At 37.2% G+C, this 17,925-nt stretch overlaps 1 protein-coding gene across 5 annotated transcripts in view; it reads right to left on the bottom strand.

Annotated features, from left to right (window-relative positions):
- Positions 1-17,925, bottom strand: part of Atac2 (Ada2a-containing complex component 2) — a 224,564-nt gene that overhangs the window by 43,055 nt on the left and 163,584 nt on the right. For 4 of the 5 annotated variants that reach the window (XM_089096661.1, XM_089096659.1, XM_089096662.1 and 1 more), the window contains exon 4: positions 11,829-16,497. In XM_089096661.1, coding sequence (XP_088952787.1) covers positions 15,213-16,497 — 1,285 coding nt within the window. In that variant the 3' untranslated portion in view covers positions 11,829-15,212. Of the gene's footprint in view, positions 1-1,559; positions 1,822-11,828; positions 16,498-17,925 lie in introns of those variants that run through there. The other variant, XM_089096663.1, reaches the window with a different exon arrangement.

Below are 17,925 nucleotides of genomic sequence, written 5' to 3'. Positions count from 1 at the left end.
ACAACATGGCTATCAAAAAACTTTGATTGGATGTGTTTGGGGAAACAGTGGGCGAGAGAGGGAGTCTAGTTTCCCTCTAATCACTTTCTACTATTAAAAAGGATACTAGACCTTCGAATTGCAAATCAAATGAGTACTTTTTCAAGTATCTACGATAAAGATTTCAATAAAAACTTATATGCCCTCAGGGCATAAGTTATAACCCTTGCTCTGAAGACTGTGAGCGGAGTGTCCTGCTCAAAAGTGGGCGTGGAAGGGGTGTTAGTTGCCTTCCAATTACTTTCGACTATTAAAAAGGGCACAAGCCATTTCAATTTCTAATCGAATGAGCCCTTTTTGAAGTTTTTAGACAACGCTTTCTTTAAAAACCTTATTTGCCCCCAGGGCATAACTTACAACCCTTGTTCTGAGGGCTGTGAGGGGGTTGTCATCCTCAAAGACCTAATTTCCACAACTTTCAACTACATTGAACAAAAGACTATCTCACAATTTTGATTGGATGTGTTTGGGGGAATGGTGAGCGTGAGAGGGGGGTTAGTTACCGTCCAATCACTTTCGACTATTAAAAAGTACACTAGCCCTTTCAATTTCCAATCAAAGGAGCCTTTTGTGAAGTTTCTATGACAACGTCTTCTGTAAAAATCTTATATGCCCCAGGGCATTGCTAACAACCCTTTCGTTGAGGGTTATAGGGGAGTGTCCTCCTCAAAAACATCTTTTCTATCTGGAAATCAACTACGCTGAACAAAATGGCTATCTCAAAGTGTAGATTGGATTTGTTTGGGGGAATGATGGGCGTGGGAGGGGGGGGCTAGTTGCCTCAAATCACTTTCGACTGTTAAAAAGGGCACTAGCCCATTGAATTTCCAATCGAATGAGCCTTTCTTGAAGTTTCTACGACAACGCCTTCTATAAGAAACTTATATGCCCCCAGGGCATAACTTAAAACCCTTGCCCCCTGGGTTGTAGAGAGTGTCCTCCTAAAAAACATAGTTTCTATCTGGAAATCAACTACGCTGAGCAAAATGGCTATCTCAAAGTTTTGATTGAATGTGTTTGGGGGAATGATGGGCGTGGGGTGGGGCTAGTTACCCTCCAATCACTTTCGACTATTAAAAAGGGCACTAGCCACTCCAATTTCCAATCGAATGAGCCCTTTTCGAAGTTTCTACGACGACTCCTTCGATACGAAGTGCCCGGGTATGGAGAAACCAAAAACACATTGTGCCCACATCGTTCTTTACTTAGGCAGCGCTAGCACGCTGCCTATGATATTATAGTGGAGTTGATTTATACTCACTACTTCACCTCGCTAAATAGTTAGTACGTTTCAAACGTCGAATGCTACATGACACTATTACCAAATACCTATGACCTGTTTACTGGAACTATCATGAGACCGGCCGAATAAGTTACCATTAGTTTCTTTGTTCCTACAGAAAATTTTGTCGAAAATGTGTTGTTTTTATTGAAATTGAGGGTATGGCCCATTACAAGACGGTTCACTTATTTTTAATAGCATACGAAGGGTCTTAAAAAAAAAAAATAATAATAAATACCTGGAATCGATCCAGAATTCTTTCATCATTCTCTTTGTCTCTCTCTAACGGCTCCAATTCTAAAACCGGTTCTGATTGTCCTGCCAGTTTTCGTACCAATCTGTCAAAATCAAACTGAGGGAGGTTTTTAGTTCTTCGAGCATGGCGAACTTGAAGTTTTCTATAGAGGCGCCGAGCTTCAAGTGAACAACCAATAAGACTTTTTGATTGCTCCAATTTCTTCAGCAATTCATACTCTTCATATGCAGAGATATGTTTCAATCTGGAAAATTCAAAAAATTTGGAGCAATACGTTCAAATATGTCTATTTAATTAAACCATGTTCCTGACAATTTATTACATATCAGCTGGAAATTCAAATGACGAGGGGAATAATTATGCTGGCAGAGGGGGTGGGGATTTTCCGCGGAAAGCATTTTTTCACTAGGGGTGGGGGATTTCCGGGAAAAATTTTCCATGGAGGGGAGATATCCGACATGATTTGAAAATCGATCAGAAATTAGTCTTTTTCAAATGAGACTATGCTAAGGAGAATTTTTCAGGTTGAGTCGTCTTCAAGAAATTTCCCAGGGGGATTTTTAGTGAGAGGATGGAATTGTCCGGGGGAAATTTTTCGGGGTTGGGGGTATTGAACGGGGAAGGAGCTTTACTTTGAAGAATTTTCTATAAGAGGAGGGGAATTTTCGATCAAAAATCAAATTAAAAAAACTAGTTTTTTCAACTGAAAGTACAGAGCAATTTTGACACATGAAACGAACAGAAATTATTCCGTACATGAGGGGGTTGTCCCCTCCTCAATACCTTACTGTTTATGCTAAAGTTTGACTTTTTTCCCCAATTCTTTAAGAACGAATCCTGAAACACAAGGGCCGTTTAATCAGAACAAGAAGCTTTTTTAAAAGTTCTAAAATACCTTTGCGTGGTATTGAGAAGAAGGCAACACCCCTCATATAGGTAATAATTTCTGCTCGTTTTAAATTTTAACGTTGCTCTTTATTTCCAGTAGAAAAAACTTTTTTTTTTAAATTTAATAACAGTAATGAGACGATTGATCGGAGTTGCTAAAATTAAGAATTTTGCTAGAATCAGCGTTGGAATCGAGAAAATTTTCTTGATTCTCGAGACGATTCCACCATCAAGTTTTTATTTTAAATTAAAGAAAAGTCTTATCAAGCTTTCTATTTAAGATTGAAAAATACCGCTCACATACAGTTGAACTTCAGCAAGCCTCTGATTTAAGATAAAGTTTATCTTACAATTCTTGTTTAAATTAACTTACTTTTTTACAGTATTAGAGGCTTCTGTAATAAAACAGATTTCGCCTTGTCTGCACTATTTAAAGAACAATTTGATGACTGACTAATTGTTTGAAAATGGATGTTTTTTTTTAAATAAGGTAATACTCGCAATAGGCTACTGATTGCAGAGTCTATTTTTTTTCTTTTTTTGTAGGACAAGTTTTTTCTTATTTATTTTACAATAAACGCTGATATTCACTTTATTTAGTAAAAAAGAAAAAACGCTGTACATTTTTCCAGCGGAACAGGAGAACGTGCATTCCTACTTTTTTTTCACAAAATATAAAAAAAGAAAACCCGAATTAAAAGTGTCGACTTCCTTTTGGACCTTGGCTTAATGCACTCAAAGAATTAGTAAAGCATGAGATATATGTGCAAGTGGATGATGCTACGCTTTACGATACTCACAGAAGAAAAACATAACAACTAAATGTGTCCCTTTTTCGTTTTAGAAGTAAAACAGAACACTACGCAGAAATCCCACAACGGGTCGAGCTACGAGACTTTTAGATTTGACTAAACAACCTGAAATGGTTATGGCAGTCCGGGCCGTCACGTGTGAGGGGGGGGGGGTCGTCCCCCCCCAATGTTTTTGGTCACTCGGTAAAAAATAATTCGGTAAAATCGTGGCGCTTTGTGCCACAATTTTTCCGACGCCGTTAAAATTCTTAGTCCAGTTCAATAAAGACCACGAAAATACTGACATTTCATCTGCAGAAATTTCAAACTTGGTCGGTAAACGCAGTAGTTTTACCGACTCCTGACGTGGTTTTATAGGTGGTGCCACAACTTTCCATTTGGTTAAATAAACAGCCCTGAAATGGTGACGCGGTTTTACCGACTCGTGCAGTGATTTTACATTTTAGCTAATTATTGACAAAAAACAGTCGGTAAAAATGACCAGCCAGTCGGTAAAATCTCTTGCCCCCCCCAAAAAAATTTTGGCTTGTAACGATATTGATATCAGTTGATAACTTAGAGAGGTTCAGAGGTGGTAAAGATGACTAAAGTCCAACCCTTCACCACTACTGGCCAAAATTAATGGCAACCTAAGTTTCAAGCGGAAACACAGCACTGTCGTGCATAGGTTAAAGAAAGGGACACTACACCTCTGAAAATCATCATTATTATGTCACTGGCCTAAGGTACTTACTACATAAATTTCAAACTGATCGGTGAAATAAAATACCTAGCATTCTATTGAAAAGCTGATGGCTGGCGAAGGGACATGGGCCAACCTCGAACCTCCAATCATACAGATTAAAAATTCTTGTTTGATTCACTTTCATCAAGATATAACACACATACTTTTCTGCTGAAGCGTTAGCGAAGAGGGAGAGAGGGAGAGAGAGAGAGAGAGAGAGAGAGAGAGAGAGAGAGAGAGAGAGAGAGAGAGAGAGAGAGAGAGAGAGAGAGAGAGAGAGAGAGAGAGAGAGAGAGAGAGAGAGAGAGAGAGAGAGAGAGAGAGAGAGAGAGAGAGAGAGAGAGAGAGAGAGAGAGAGAGAGAGAGAGAGAGAGAGAGAGAGAGAGAGAGAGAGAGAGAGAGAGAGAGAGAGAGAGAGAGAGAGAGAGAGAGAGAGAGAGAGAGAGAGAGAGAGAGAGAGAGAGAGAGAGAGAGAGAGAGAGAGAGAGAGAGAGAGAGAGAGAGAGAGAGAGAGAGAGAGAGAGAGAGAGAGAGAGAGAGAGAGAGAGAGAGAGAGAGAGAGAGAGAGAGAGAGAGAGAGAGAGAGAGAGAGAGAGAGAGAGAGAGAGAGAGAGAGAGAGAGAGAGAGAGAGAGAGAGAGAGAGAGAGAGAGAGAGAGAGAGAGAGAGAGAGAGAGAGAGAGAGAGAGAGAGAGAGAGAGAGAGAGAGAGAGAGAGAGAGAGAGAGAGAGAGAGAGAGAGAGAGAGAGAGAGAGAGAGAGAGAGAGAGAGAGAGAGAGAGAGAGAGAGAGAGAGAGAGAGAGAGAGAGAGAGAGAGAGAGAGAGAGAGAGATGACAGAAGGGGGACAGGAACCATAAACCAACTTTGTTCCTCAAATCCTAGCTTGTAAATCATTGAACATTTCCTTATTGGAATAATGTAGATTTACCAACCTTTCTGCGAAAAAGTTGGTGAGGTGGAGGGGGATTGGAAAGACCATTACTTTGTTCGACTTCAACGAGAAAAGTGATGGAGTGACTCGAAACTTTTATAATGGCATGCCCCAAGAAGAATTAAACAAAAAAAGAGGTCATTTCCCTCAAAGACGGTTTGAAAATACGCTGTTTCTCCTTATAATCAACTTTACTCTAGGTTTCCCGATACTCAAGCAAGGGTTTTATTTTTAAATGCACCATGTACACAAGATACAATTGTATTATTTTGCTCCTGAACATATAACTAACTCAGTCTACTGTTGTTATTTATAATATACAGCATATACAACCTAAGACTACGTTAGTTTGGCTTACGACAGAACATCCATTATTTATTTCTGATGCATATCATGGCAAGAAAAATTTGATTCTATACCTACTACCGTGTGATTATGATATATACACTTTACTAATAGTTGGGAAGCTACGTCATTGCGCTGCACTATTATTAATAGTCGTTGCATATCCAGTTGCATGAGAACACATATACTTATCCTAAAATGTATCAGAAACGAGCAAAAGGTAGACCGATTAGCGCAAAAATGTAACCCCTTATTCCAGAAGAGGAAAATTCTGTATAATTCTTGCTTATAGGTCACTCTCTGCTTTAGAGAAGAAATCTTCGAGCGATGAGACCTTGAAACTTTATTGCACTTGGCCTGTAAAGGTCAACGTTCTAAATCTTCTTGGTTAAGGCCCAAATTATTTGCCACCTAAGTTTCAAGTAGATCGCTACACTTCCATACATAGGCCAAAAAAGGGGACTACACCACTGAAAATTATCGTTCTTATGACATTGGTCCTAAGTATTCGCCCCACAAATTTCAAGCTGGTCGGTGAAATAACGCCAAAAAAAAACACATCTTCCTACCATTCTGCTGAACAGACTGCATTTCGATAAAGGCCAGGGGCCACATTTCGAGCCTCCAATCACATAGGTTGGAAATTATTGTGTGATTCGTCACTTCAAACAAGGTGCACTTTTCCGCTGAAAATTCAGCTACTAGGGGGCCAACGGGCCCATTTTATCTCCCAATTCATATAGATTGATAATCTTTGCATGTTTTCAATTTAAACAAAATACAACTAGTCAAAAATCTGATTAAAAAAAGAGGATAGGTAGGACAGGATGCTGGAGGAACCCTGGGCAGACTTTGGCTCTCTGGCCCTATAGATTATATATCCTTGCCTACTGTTCAACTAAGAACTTAACATTGAGAGGACCAAAAGGGAGATGGGTGCTGAAGGGACGAAATACCCATTTTGTGGTCCCATTAATATCGATTAAAAATCCTCGCACGATTCTACTTCAAATAAAGACACATTATATCACTTTTTTGTTGAAAAATGATAGACAGAGATGGGGGCAGTCGCTGCGACTATGGACATACTTTGTGAAAGGGCCATTAGCCCAAATCTGGTCCTCCAGTCATAAGGATTAAAATTTATTTAAATCAAAATCTATTAAGCGCTTAAATATTAGAATGTATTTAGACAGTGATTAAACAGTAATTCAAACCGTGACCGAGCATGTCAAAAGAGGCAATATTCGGGTATTCAGATTTTTCCGTCAAAGAAACATTTAGCTTTTTCTGATATGGAAGAAAAAATTTAAATAAATGCGGAGATGGATTAAAATTTAAACGACTTGAATCACCTTAAACTAAAAGGAAAGAGGGAAAAACTCAGGGAGCCGTTAAACACATGATTCGCTCTCTATATAAAACACTAAACATTCAAAAACGAGAAATGGAATTCGGGTCGTGAACTAATATGAATATTTTGCTTCGATTATGCAAATAATATAAGAAAATATTGAAAAAGTCGCAAAAATCTGAAAATTTTGAGGATACAACCCTGAAACACCCCTCTCCCGTTAGGTGAAATACAAAAGGTTTCACGCATACTTTCTGTAAGGTTCAGTTTGGGACTGAAAAGGGATAGTTTTCAACGCAGTATTAAACTTTACAACTGATTTGGTTAATCCCAATTTTACACAAAAAAGCTTTTATTGCAGGTCAACAGAATACCATGAAATTCAAAATAATACTTTCACGAAAAAAAAAACATAAATAGAAAAGAAAAACTTCTTTAAAACGAAGTCCAGCTTCGGGCTAAGCTCAAAGAAGGCCCTCAATTTATATGAACTTGCGCACTGACTTATAATTCTGCAATCTATACAATCTAGCAAGCTAGCTTCCAGGAGGCCTACTTGAACTTCCGAGAACGAACTTATGTTAAGCCCAATATGAAAAGAAGATTCCCGATACCCAGATCATCATGATGCCAAAAAAGCACATTGAGCACGAGCGACCTTATGGGTCAGTTAGAGTGTTTAGTCCAAGGTTAATCTGGGGAAAGGACACAAAGGCTGGTTGGAATTGGAATTCCAAGATATTTGCGATGGACGGACATTCTGTACAGGGCTATTTAGATATTTACATATCTAAAGACACAAAACACAAACTGATGATACACAGTCAGTTTTTTCTCATCGATCGGAAAATAGATGACCTTTCATTGCAAAAGAACAAAGCAGTAGACTCAGTTATAATTTGAGGTTATAAAGTTGTGATAACCTAAATTTGAGACGAACTCAGCTAAAAATCATCTTCTTTACTCACTCAAGCATAGAACTTGCACTAACTGGCAAAGGTAGCTAAGAAACATTGTTTTGTTTCATTGCCCGGCTTTCCAGCGTATATCATCGCCTGTTTCATATTTAAAAAATAAACTTTTTTATGTAAAAAAAGGTGAATTTTATTAGATCTAGTAAATATAAAACATCACTAATAAAATTTAGCCAATTCAGAACGTTGTTTATATTTAAAACACATAAACAAACATGGAAAAACCCTGAAAATTGACTCCACCAGATTACCGGTTCAAAACTAGCAATGTAAATTCATATCCATTTTTTATTGTTTTTGCTGACCTAATCGATTTAACAACTACACGGTTCATTTTTAAGTCTGATGTTTCAAAAAAGCACACTATTAAGCCAATATTCCAACGAAGAGAATTTAAAAAGAGTCTAGCAATTCTTTATAGAAAGATTCAAATGAAAAAATGTGTAAAATCGAACATTACCCAAATTTCATATATAACTGATATCGATGATTATCTTCGAGTGATACTGCAAAAGTTACTGCACAGTTAATATAGACTACAAACATTATAAATTCTGTTAGAAAAATGAATAAAAAGGGCAAAAAAAAGCTACTTTTAGTTCGTTACACTGTCCGATTTTCCATTAAGCATGATCACATTATTCGCTGATACGCTCGCTACAATAAAAATTTCTGTTGGAAGCATATCTATAGGTCACGGAATTTATCTGATAAAAAATAAAGCAACCCGGAATATCACTGAATAGGTCAATGTTCTTAGCTAAGAAGTACTCCTAGGGAATGAGCACTTCATTTTAGGAAAATCAGTCCAGATAATTCGATCAAAGCAAGGGTGCATTTGAACCAATTTCAGTATCAATATTTTCATCTTCCAGCTATTTTGCAATCGATAAAAAGAGGCCTTTTGGAATAAAAAAACCTTAAAGTATCCAGAGAATAAATCAAGATGCTGAAAAACAGTCTATTTATTTCCCACGAATAGCTTAGGGAGTGGAACGTGACGGATAGAAATCAACATGACAGAATAATCACCAAATACCATTGCATTATGACAGTAAAGTTCCATGTTCGTTTAACCAAAGACACTTTTTTTGTTCATTTATAGAGATATCAAAGGTAAACAAATAAAGTTTAACAATTAAAATGTCTAATTCTACATTTACCTAAAAAAAAGTTCAAATTTTAGGAAAATAAAATTATTCTTCGATGACAATCCTTAGAAAAATACACAGAAATCAGTTTGACCCCCTCCAAGAAATCTTTCTGCTAAACCCCCCCCCCCTCACTCTAAAGGATCAAACTGTGTAGACCGAAACAGAAACCAATCTTGATAAACTAGCTACAACGTCTATATAAACTAACTAAACAAATTATCTATATAATTAGCTTACTCCTTGCTATTCATCTATTTATATCTATAACTGGAATAAAGTCACCCATCGCTGGTCCCTTAAAAGACGCTCAAGGAAGTATGATCCCTGACGTGCAAGGTGAACTTGATCACTGGAAGAATCACTTTAAAGACCTGCTTAATCCTAATACAGATGGACAAGATGCAACGGCGATGCCGCCAACAACAGCTGAAAGACCACCATATACAATCGACATGGCACTACCTTCAGATTCAGAGATACTAAACGCGATCAAACGGCTAAAAAACAATAAGTCTCCTGGAGAAGATAGTTTCCCTTCCGAGGTCTACAAGGTGTCACCACACGTTGTAACGGAACAACTAGAAACCCTCTTCAGTCTGATATGGGAGAAGAAGACCTTCCCGTCTGATTGGAAGATGTCAGTAATAATCCCAGTATTTAAAAAGGGGGCCAGATGCGACAGCTGGAACTACCGAGGGATATCACCTATGGATACGGCCACCAAAGTATTTGCGATGGTTTTGCTAAAAAATTTGAGGGAGCAAGGGATGAGCGGACACGTGAAAATCAGTGCGGATTTCGAAGAGGAAGAGGGCGCACTGACCAGGTCTCCACTCTTCGCCTTATTCTCCAACAGTGCGAACGCTACAAACTCCCCATAATTAACATGTTCCTTGATTTTGTGGCTGCTTCCGACTCTGTAACTTGCAAAAATCTTTGGCGAATCATGTTGGAAGATGGTATGCAAGTAGAATTCATAGAGCTGTTGAATGCCTGCTACAAGCATTGCAAATCGACAGTAAGAGTGCTGGGCGAAGAAACTGAGCCCTTCAATGTCAAAAGTGGTGTAAAACAGGGGTGCATATTGTCCCCTGTTTCGTATAACTACTGTATAGACGTGATTCTAGAGAATGCACTCTCGAGTTTTGATGGTGTTGTTATGGGATTGGGCATTAACGTGTCTGACCTGGACTACACGGATGACATCGACGCTCTTGCTGCTGCCCAAGCAATGTTAAATGAAATAGCACATTTCTCTCAGCTACTGGGTATGAAAATCAACACGGCCAAAACTAAAGTCATGGACCTAAACATGCAGTCGGATTATCAGCTTGTGCTTTACGGACAAGAATTAGAAAAAGTCAACAGCTTCACCTATCTTGGCTCAATAATAGACTCTCGTGGAGGGTGTGACCTTGACATACAGAACCGAATCAACAAAGCCCAAGCCATGTTCTCACAACTCCGCCGCCATCTGTGGATCCGGCGGGAGATCAGCATGAAGACAAAACTTTCTGTTTATAAAGCGGCTGTTAGATCTGTTCTCTTCTATGCAGTTGAAACTTGGCCACTGAAGGCGCTACATCTCCATGATTTGGAAGTATTTGACCACCGCTGTCTACGAAAAATCCTGAGGACTCGATACTCCGATAGAATCTCAAATGTTGATGTGCGCCACCGCTGCTGTGACATCAAACCCGCCGCCATGATTGTCAAACAGAGAAGACTGCGTTCGCTTGGTCATGTCCTTAGAAGACCCAATGACCGCATCTTAAAGCAAGTGCTTCTAGCTGTCCCATTGCCAGATTGGCGCAGGCGACCTGGCGGTCAATTTAAGAATTGGTGGACAACTGCCAAAAACGACCTCGACCCCATTGGCGGATTTCAAAAATTAGGCAGAAAGTGGGAGAACTGCTGGCTCTGGTTTGCTGAAGAGCTGGCACAAGATCGCGACAAATGGGAGTCAATCATACGTCTCTTCTAGATGGCGGGTGAGGCGTCCGCTCCTGGTCCCGCAACAAGTACAAGTGCAAGTAAGTATTCATCTATTTATACCAAGGTGCACAGGTGCGCCAATGCAGTGGGGGTTGGGCAGCTGCTGTCTCAGACTTTTAAGAGTACCTGTTTTAGTACTTGTTTTCAGAAATATCTATCTTTGGTACTTTAGTTGACAAAAATGGGAAAACAACAGAATCTCCCTCCCTAAATTTAGTGAATTAGCGCACCACTGGGCATACATGAGTACTTAAATCGATTTAAATCGATGTTCGAAATTCTGCTTACCAGTACCAAGTTCTCAATTTCTAAGGGGCGCAGTGGCTTATCATTGTTGAGTGAATCTGATCCCAAAACAATATTCAGTTTATTGAATCAGTCTCAAATTATAGATTCAGTCCATATTTATAGATTCAGTAGAAAAAAAAAAAAAAAAAAAAAAAAAAAAAAAAAAAAAAAAGAGATTTTCAAAGGAAAGTAAAAGGTGAGAAGCAACGTAAATTATCCTACATATACGGGAGCATCCACTCCCTAAACCACCTATTACTTGCACTAAGTTTTCAAGTTATTATTATTATATGTATATGTGTTACCGTGAATGTCCGAAATTGGTGAATATCGAAAATACCTTTTTTTCTCCCTGGATTTAGTCAGCGTTGCCAGTCAACTTTTTCAGTTTAGCTTATGTTTTTAACCCATTTCTGAGATTTATAACCAAATTTTTACCTAACCTAACCTAACTTTTAACGTCACAGGTTACATAACATTGAAAAAGCGGACTCGCAAAGCTAATTGAATCCAAGCAGAGAAAAAGGAATTTCGAAGATACACCTGTGAATGTCAACATTAACCAGATTTCGAACATTCACGGTAAAACACACACACACACACACACACCACATATATATATATATATATATATATATATATATATATATATATATATATATATATATATATATATATATATATATATATATATATATATATATATATATATATATATATATATATATATATATATATATATATATATATATATATATATATATATATATATATATATTTTATATATATATATATATATATATATATATATATATATATATATATAACAAGATTATACATAGTATATAGTATTTTATGTAGTATACTATATACTAATTATACTCCCCATAAACATAAGTTAAACTTTACAGCAATGATCGTGTAGTTTAGACGGTGGTTGCCAATGCCCTATATATATAGAACGATTTCTGTTTATTTAAATTTGAAAGTAGCTCTTTACTTTGATTTGGTGAAACTTGTTTATTTCAAATTTATACTTCTGTTCACTTTAAATATCATATTCAAGCTGTCTCCATATTCATGTGAAGAACCTCTTACTGAAACTTGGAGGATTCGTGTCTCAAAAATGCACTCTTTGAGGCTTCAGTCCTCCACCTATCCACAGAAAGATTCAATGACTTTTCCCAAATAGCTGGTGCTCAACTGTACATAAACTACCAATAATATACTTTTATTTGTATGAACACCCCGCTTTAGTACATTGGATTGATGCTGTTCTTGGCAATACGAGGCCCAGGAATCGATCCCTGCTGCAGCAGGGTCGGGTGACAGGCTTGCTACTTGTCTCTGTAAAAGAGATCCAGCAACTGGAACGTCGATGTGACACACTATACACCAGCAATGGCTCTGAAGGATCTCTTTTCTTATTTTATATTTATATCAACTACAAATATAATTAAGGAGCAATTTAGCACCACACGGCAAGGCCGCACCCAGGATTTTTTTTCGGAGGGGGTTTGACTCAAAGATTTTTTTTGGGGGGGGGGGATTACACAAAATAAAACTAAAAAACCGCATACCAAATTTGTTTATATCTATTTTTGTTACGTTTTTACGAGTCAAAATAAAATTTCGGGAGGGGTTCAACCCCCCCCTTTGGGTACGGTCTTGCCGCACGGCCTCATGATCGCTGAAACCAGTTAACTAAACAAATACATTTTCAACAGTCTAAATTGATTGACTGTCTCAGAAACTTCGCTTGATAGCATTTTGGCTTTATTTGAAATTAATTTTAAAAAGCTTTTTCCACCACAAAAGAAGTTTTTATAGAAAGGTAAACATAAAAAGCTATGTTAACCCAAAGATGGGCAGAAATAAGGTCAAATAATTTTTTCCAACGTAAAACTAGATAAATCACTATCAATTAATAAATCAAACTCAAAACGAACAGAAATTACAATAAATAAGCAAGTCAAACCCAAAACAAGCAGAAACTACCACAAAAAGGAGTAGGGCGAACACCCCCAGTGCCTCCTAAAGACCAGAACATGATTTGTAGTTTACTGAATTTTTTTTAGCTATGTTTTTTTTTATTTCTCATGACATAAAAAAAAAGAAAAAAAACCATCATAACCAAGATTTCTGAAAAAAATAAGTGATTGTGGATTAAGAGTTTCATGTATATTCTGATACCGTATCAGACTACTACTACTTGATAGTAATAGCAGTAGCCATGGAAGTTTCAATTTAGTACCCTCAGTCGTTCTTGGGATACTGCTGATACGTCCTAATTACAACCAGCACGCACATAGTGCTCTTTGATTTAGTTTGATACCAACATAAACTTTCCTTGAAAGTTTCTATTTTATATTTTATTCCAGTTCTAAGGAGTCCTGCCTATGCTATTTTGACAACTTGGATGTATTTGAACTTTTTTGATATTGTTCAATAGTAACACTAGTAGTTGCTGTAGTAGTGGTAGTAGTAGAAATAATAACAAAAGTGGTAGTAATTTTAGTAGCTCTAAAAGTTTTAGCTTAATACCATAAGGCGTTTCTGAAAAAATATTGATACACTCAAATGTGCTTTGATAACCCAAATGTGCAAAGTGTGTTTTTATTTATTTCAATATCTCCCTCAAAATACCCTGAAAGCTTCACCTTAATGCTCTAAGCCGTTCCTTAGATGTTGTTGATACGCCCTTTTGTTGCATGCATATAATGTGCTATGATTTAGTTCAATACCGGCCTCACATTCCTTGAAAGTTTTACCTAGCATTCTTAGCATTAGCAATAATAGTAGTTACAGTAGCAGAAGTAAGTAGGAGCAATGGGAGAAGCAGTAATAGGAGAAGTAGCAGCATTCACAATGTCCCTTTTTGGTTAGTTCAACATCCTTTCGTCACGCCCTGATAGTTCCAGCTTAATAGCTTAAGCCCTTTATTAGATATTGCTGATATATCCTTTTAATAGGCTGCAAGCACATCCCCTAACAATCCCTGAAAGTTTCACCTTAATACTATAAGCGTAAGTAATAGCAGTAATAGTAGCAGCAGCAGTAGTAGTACTGCTACAACTACAAGTAGTATTAGTAGCATACACGTACAACCTTTTTATTAGTTCAACATCTCCTTTAACATACCTTGAAACTTTGAAAGTAATACTCTAAGCGGTTGTTAAGATATTACTGATACGCCCTTTTGACAGCTTGTATATACATAGCGTCTTTGATTAAGTTCAACTGGCCCCCAACTTTCCATGAAAAATTTCTCCTTAGTACCCTCAAGCTTAGTAGTAGCAGTAGAAGTAGTAGTAGTAGGTTGTATATAGTACCTTTTGGTCGGTTCAACATCCCCCTCAACATGTACTGAAAGTTTCAACTTAAAACTCGAAACTGTTCCTAGGATATGATTGTTACGCCCTTTTGATAACCTGCATCAACATAGTCTGTTTTCGATTTATGTCAACAACCCCTTTGAATATTCCTTAACGTGTCACCTTAATACGCTTACCTTCAGTAGTAGTAGTATTACTCGTAGTAGTAGTAGCAGCAGTAGTTGTAGTGGCAGTTGTGGTAACAGTAGTAGTACAAGTTGTAGAAGTAGTAGCAGCATGCACATAGCACCTTTTGTTTTTCAACATCACTCCTCAACATAGACTGAACTTTCAACTTAATGCCCTAAGTAGTTCCTGGGACATTGCTGATACGTCCTTTAGACAGCCTGCGTGAAAATAGTTTGTATACCCTTCTAATACTAAAATTATAATTATTATTATGGGTGGACTCAACAAAGTGAGGAAACGCTACAAAGGCCCATTACCACCTAATCGCAACTGTCAGCTGTCGATGAGTAAATTTTAAATATTCTGAGCTAAAATACACTACATAGGCTGATTCATTTATGTATACATTCCAATCAGAATTTCGCTTCAAATATGTATCATATGAAACAAAATGTTTCATTAGATTAAGAAAAGAAATTGCTCAAAAAGAAAACAAAATCCTCACACCAAACAGATTATTGCGCAACAGATTACTTCGAAAGCTCACATGAGGAACACTTTTTCTTATTTTCCATTTTCTTACTCTGGTAACTTAGTTGACTTTTTGTAACCTGGCTTTAAGTAGTCTAGCCTAATCACAGGGTATCTACTTTTTATTGCAATAATTCTAGACTGTTCCCAGCTCTTCCAGGCTAGCTTTATCATCGTTCTTCTGCTTGCTGCAAAATTCGCATGCAACACTATATGGAACCCGAGTCAAAACATTAACAGTTTTAACAACTCTACGATAGGTTTCAACACAGACTTTATAATCTGGATACTTCCCTTTGAAATCAGTAAACATAGATAAAACTGTCAAATCCTTGGGCAGATATCGAATGTTATTCCCATTACGACGACAGCATTCGAGTGTAATGGGATTGTAGCTGTTAATATGGTCTATCATGGCTTTCAGCTTGTCACTATCAGATTTTCGGTCCCCGCCTCTTGATTCTGACAAGTAATTCCGTGACTTTGGGTCTTTAGCCTTTGCTCTTAGAAATGATACAAGAGAACTACTGTTAGTTAGCCCTAAGGTAGCCAGAAACATTCGTTTGCAAACCATAACTGGACCTTCATTTACAGACAAAGGAAGATGATACAAGTGGGTCACAGTTCTCAATCTTTTATTCTCACTTTCACAAGTCTCCCCTTTGACTACTTTGGTTTTATCAGTGTCTCTTCGCCTTCGTTTAACCTCTTTAGAAACTACCATTGCTTCATAAAAGCTTCTTCTTCCAGCCAGATCACTCTGCCAAAACTCGTTGTGTATGCAAACCATTTGAGAGTCTGTGATAGAACTGCATTTGGTTACAAACTCCCGGCAATTGCACCTTTCTCGAAGAGGATGTTTCACCTTTTGTTTTTCTAGTTGCATAGCTTTTTTATTCTTTTTCGTATCGCTAAGGATATGTATTTCTGGTGATGTTCTAAAAACTGTATTTGTATCATATACATCAGCTGCATCATTATCAGATCTATCCACAATAATTTCCTTGCTGCTTTCCTCAGTAAGGCACACACTTACACACTGAGCAATTTTTAAAGCCATGTTACAAAGTTCAAGGTTGTAAGGCCGAGTGGAATCCGATGGGGACGACGTTGGGCTTGAGTTACCTTCTACAAGCATATTGTTTATGTTAGAATTGACCAAACATTCAGAGTTGCTAGGTTGTCTATTGCCATTAATAAAATGCAGTTTCATAGAATTATCCACAACTTGTGGCTTAGAAGACAGATCTATGGCAGAGACAGCTTCCGTAGATTGACTAGTGTTGAGGCTATTTACTCGGTTGCATTCAAATCGATCCAACGCTGTGGATTCATCTATGGAAGATGGCTCACACAAAATGTTTACGTTAGTGTTGGTCATAGCACGGATATACTCCTTATACGCTTGTGCAGCAGCCAACCTAAAAGGTAAACATAAATTAGAGCCCTTCGCAAGTAAAAATCTGTCTTGAAGGAAATTTCAGTTTAGCAGTATTCCCAAACGTAGTATAAACCTAAGGAGGAGGGATAAAGCCTCCCTGCCCATGAAAACAAGAAGTATTTCATGAACACATTTCGCCTTTTATTACTACGATTTTTATTTCAAGTTTTATTGCCTTTTATTATTTCTTGATATTGCATTTTTTCCCCAAAAAATTTTTCCCTTGTCAAAAAAGGTATTCCTACAATGTTTCTTTTTTATTATAATATTATAAAATTATATATAATATATAATAAAAATTATTACAATTTTTATTATAATAATATTTTATTTATACCTCTTATTAAGCGAAAGTGGAACAAATCAAGGAAGAAGATGCAATCAACACATAATATATTTCTACGAACATGATTAATCTACCGACAGCCATTACATGATTAATATGGTCCAGCTTTTTTTGCCCTGAATAGGTTCATTTTGTCTAATCTTTTGAGAAAGTTTGTCATGATATTAAATTTTATCAGGAAAACTAATCAACAGCAAGTTTTGTCAATTAATCCCTCGCAAAAATAATAACAGAACTTTTTTTTGTTATTGCTGATTTTCTCAGAGAAAGCCAATAAAACTCAAGCATGTATACCAATATAGAAACTTGTTATTATAAGAGAGGCAAGGTAGTAATAACAAAATTGCTAACACCTTAACTGAAATAAACAAAAAAAAAATATCACGACAACCATAACAAACCATTATCAAACAAATTATTTAGTAATGTCTTTTTTAGACTCGTTTCAGTTTTCCTTAAGTTCGTGTTTCCCGTTAAGATCGGTTTCACTAGTTTTGCCTCAGTCCCATGCATTTTCCTCATTTATCAGTTTATCTTAATCACATTATTTCCAGCTAACATTCATCAAGCGCTTTTATAATCAACCTTGACGCAATTTTTTATTTTTGCACTTATTACTTTCTTATAATTGGTGATTACTAAATCATAATTATAGTTAGATAAGATGAAAAGACTTCTTGGCGGGTGTTTCATAAAGAGGCCGGGGGACCCTTGCCGATTATATGTTTTGCTTGCCATGAAAAAGAGTCAGTTTAGCAAAAATCACAACATGAACTAACACTTAACTTAAATGGCGGGTCTTGGAACCCTGACCTCAGTCGATAGGTGTAACGGATCTGCCGGCTGGACACAGAACGATATTAGAATTCTTATTAGGGAGAGTCAATTAAAAACCCTTACCCCTCCCTCTCCTGAACATTTGTACTAATGAAGCATTTGCTTCTCAGTCCACTTAACTTAAAAAAAAAAAAACTTGATTGAAGGGTCGCGTGAACGAAGCAAGAAAAGGGAATCCAGCGCCTTGAAATTTTCCTTAAGACAGATTCTTACTACAACTCAACG

This window comes from Artemia sp. Qi Xiang Cuo, chromosome 11 (assembly GCF_049724085.1).
Source record: "Artemia sp. Qi Xiang Cuo chromosome 11, ASM4972408v1, whole genome shotgun sequence".
Lineage (NCBI taxonomy): Eukaryota > Metazoa > Arthropoda > Branchiopoda > Anostraca > Artemiidae > Artemia > Artemia sp. Qi Xiang Cuo.
Note: the sequence above shows the minus strand (reverse complement) of the source record. Positions and strands in the feature narration are given on the sequence as shown.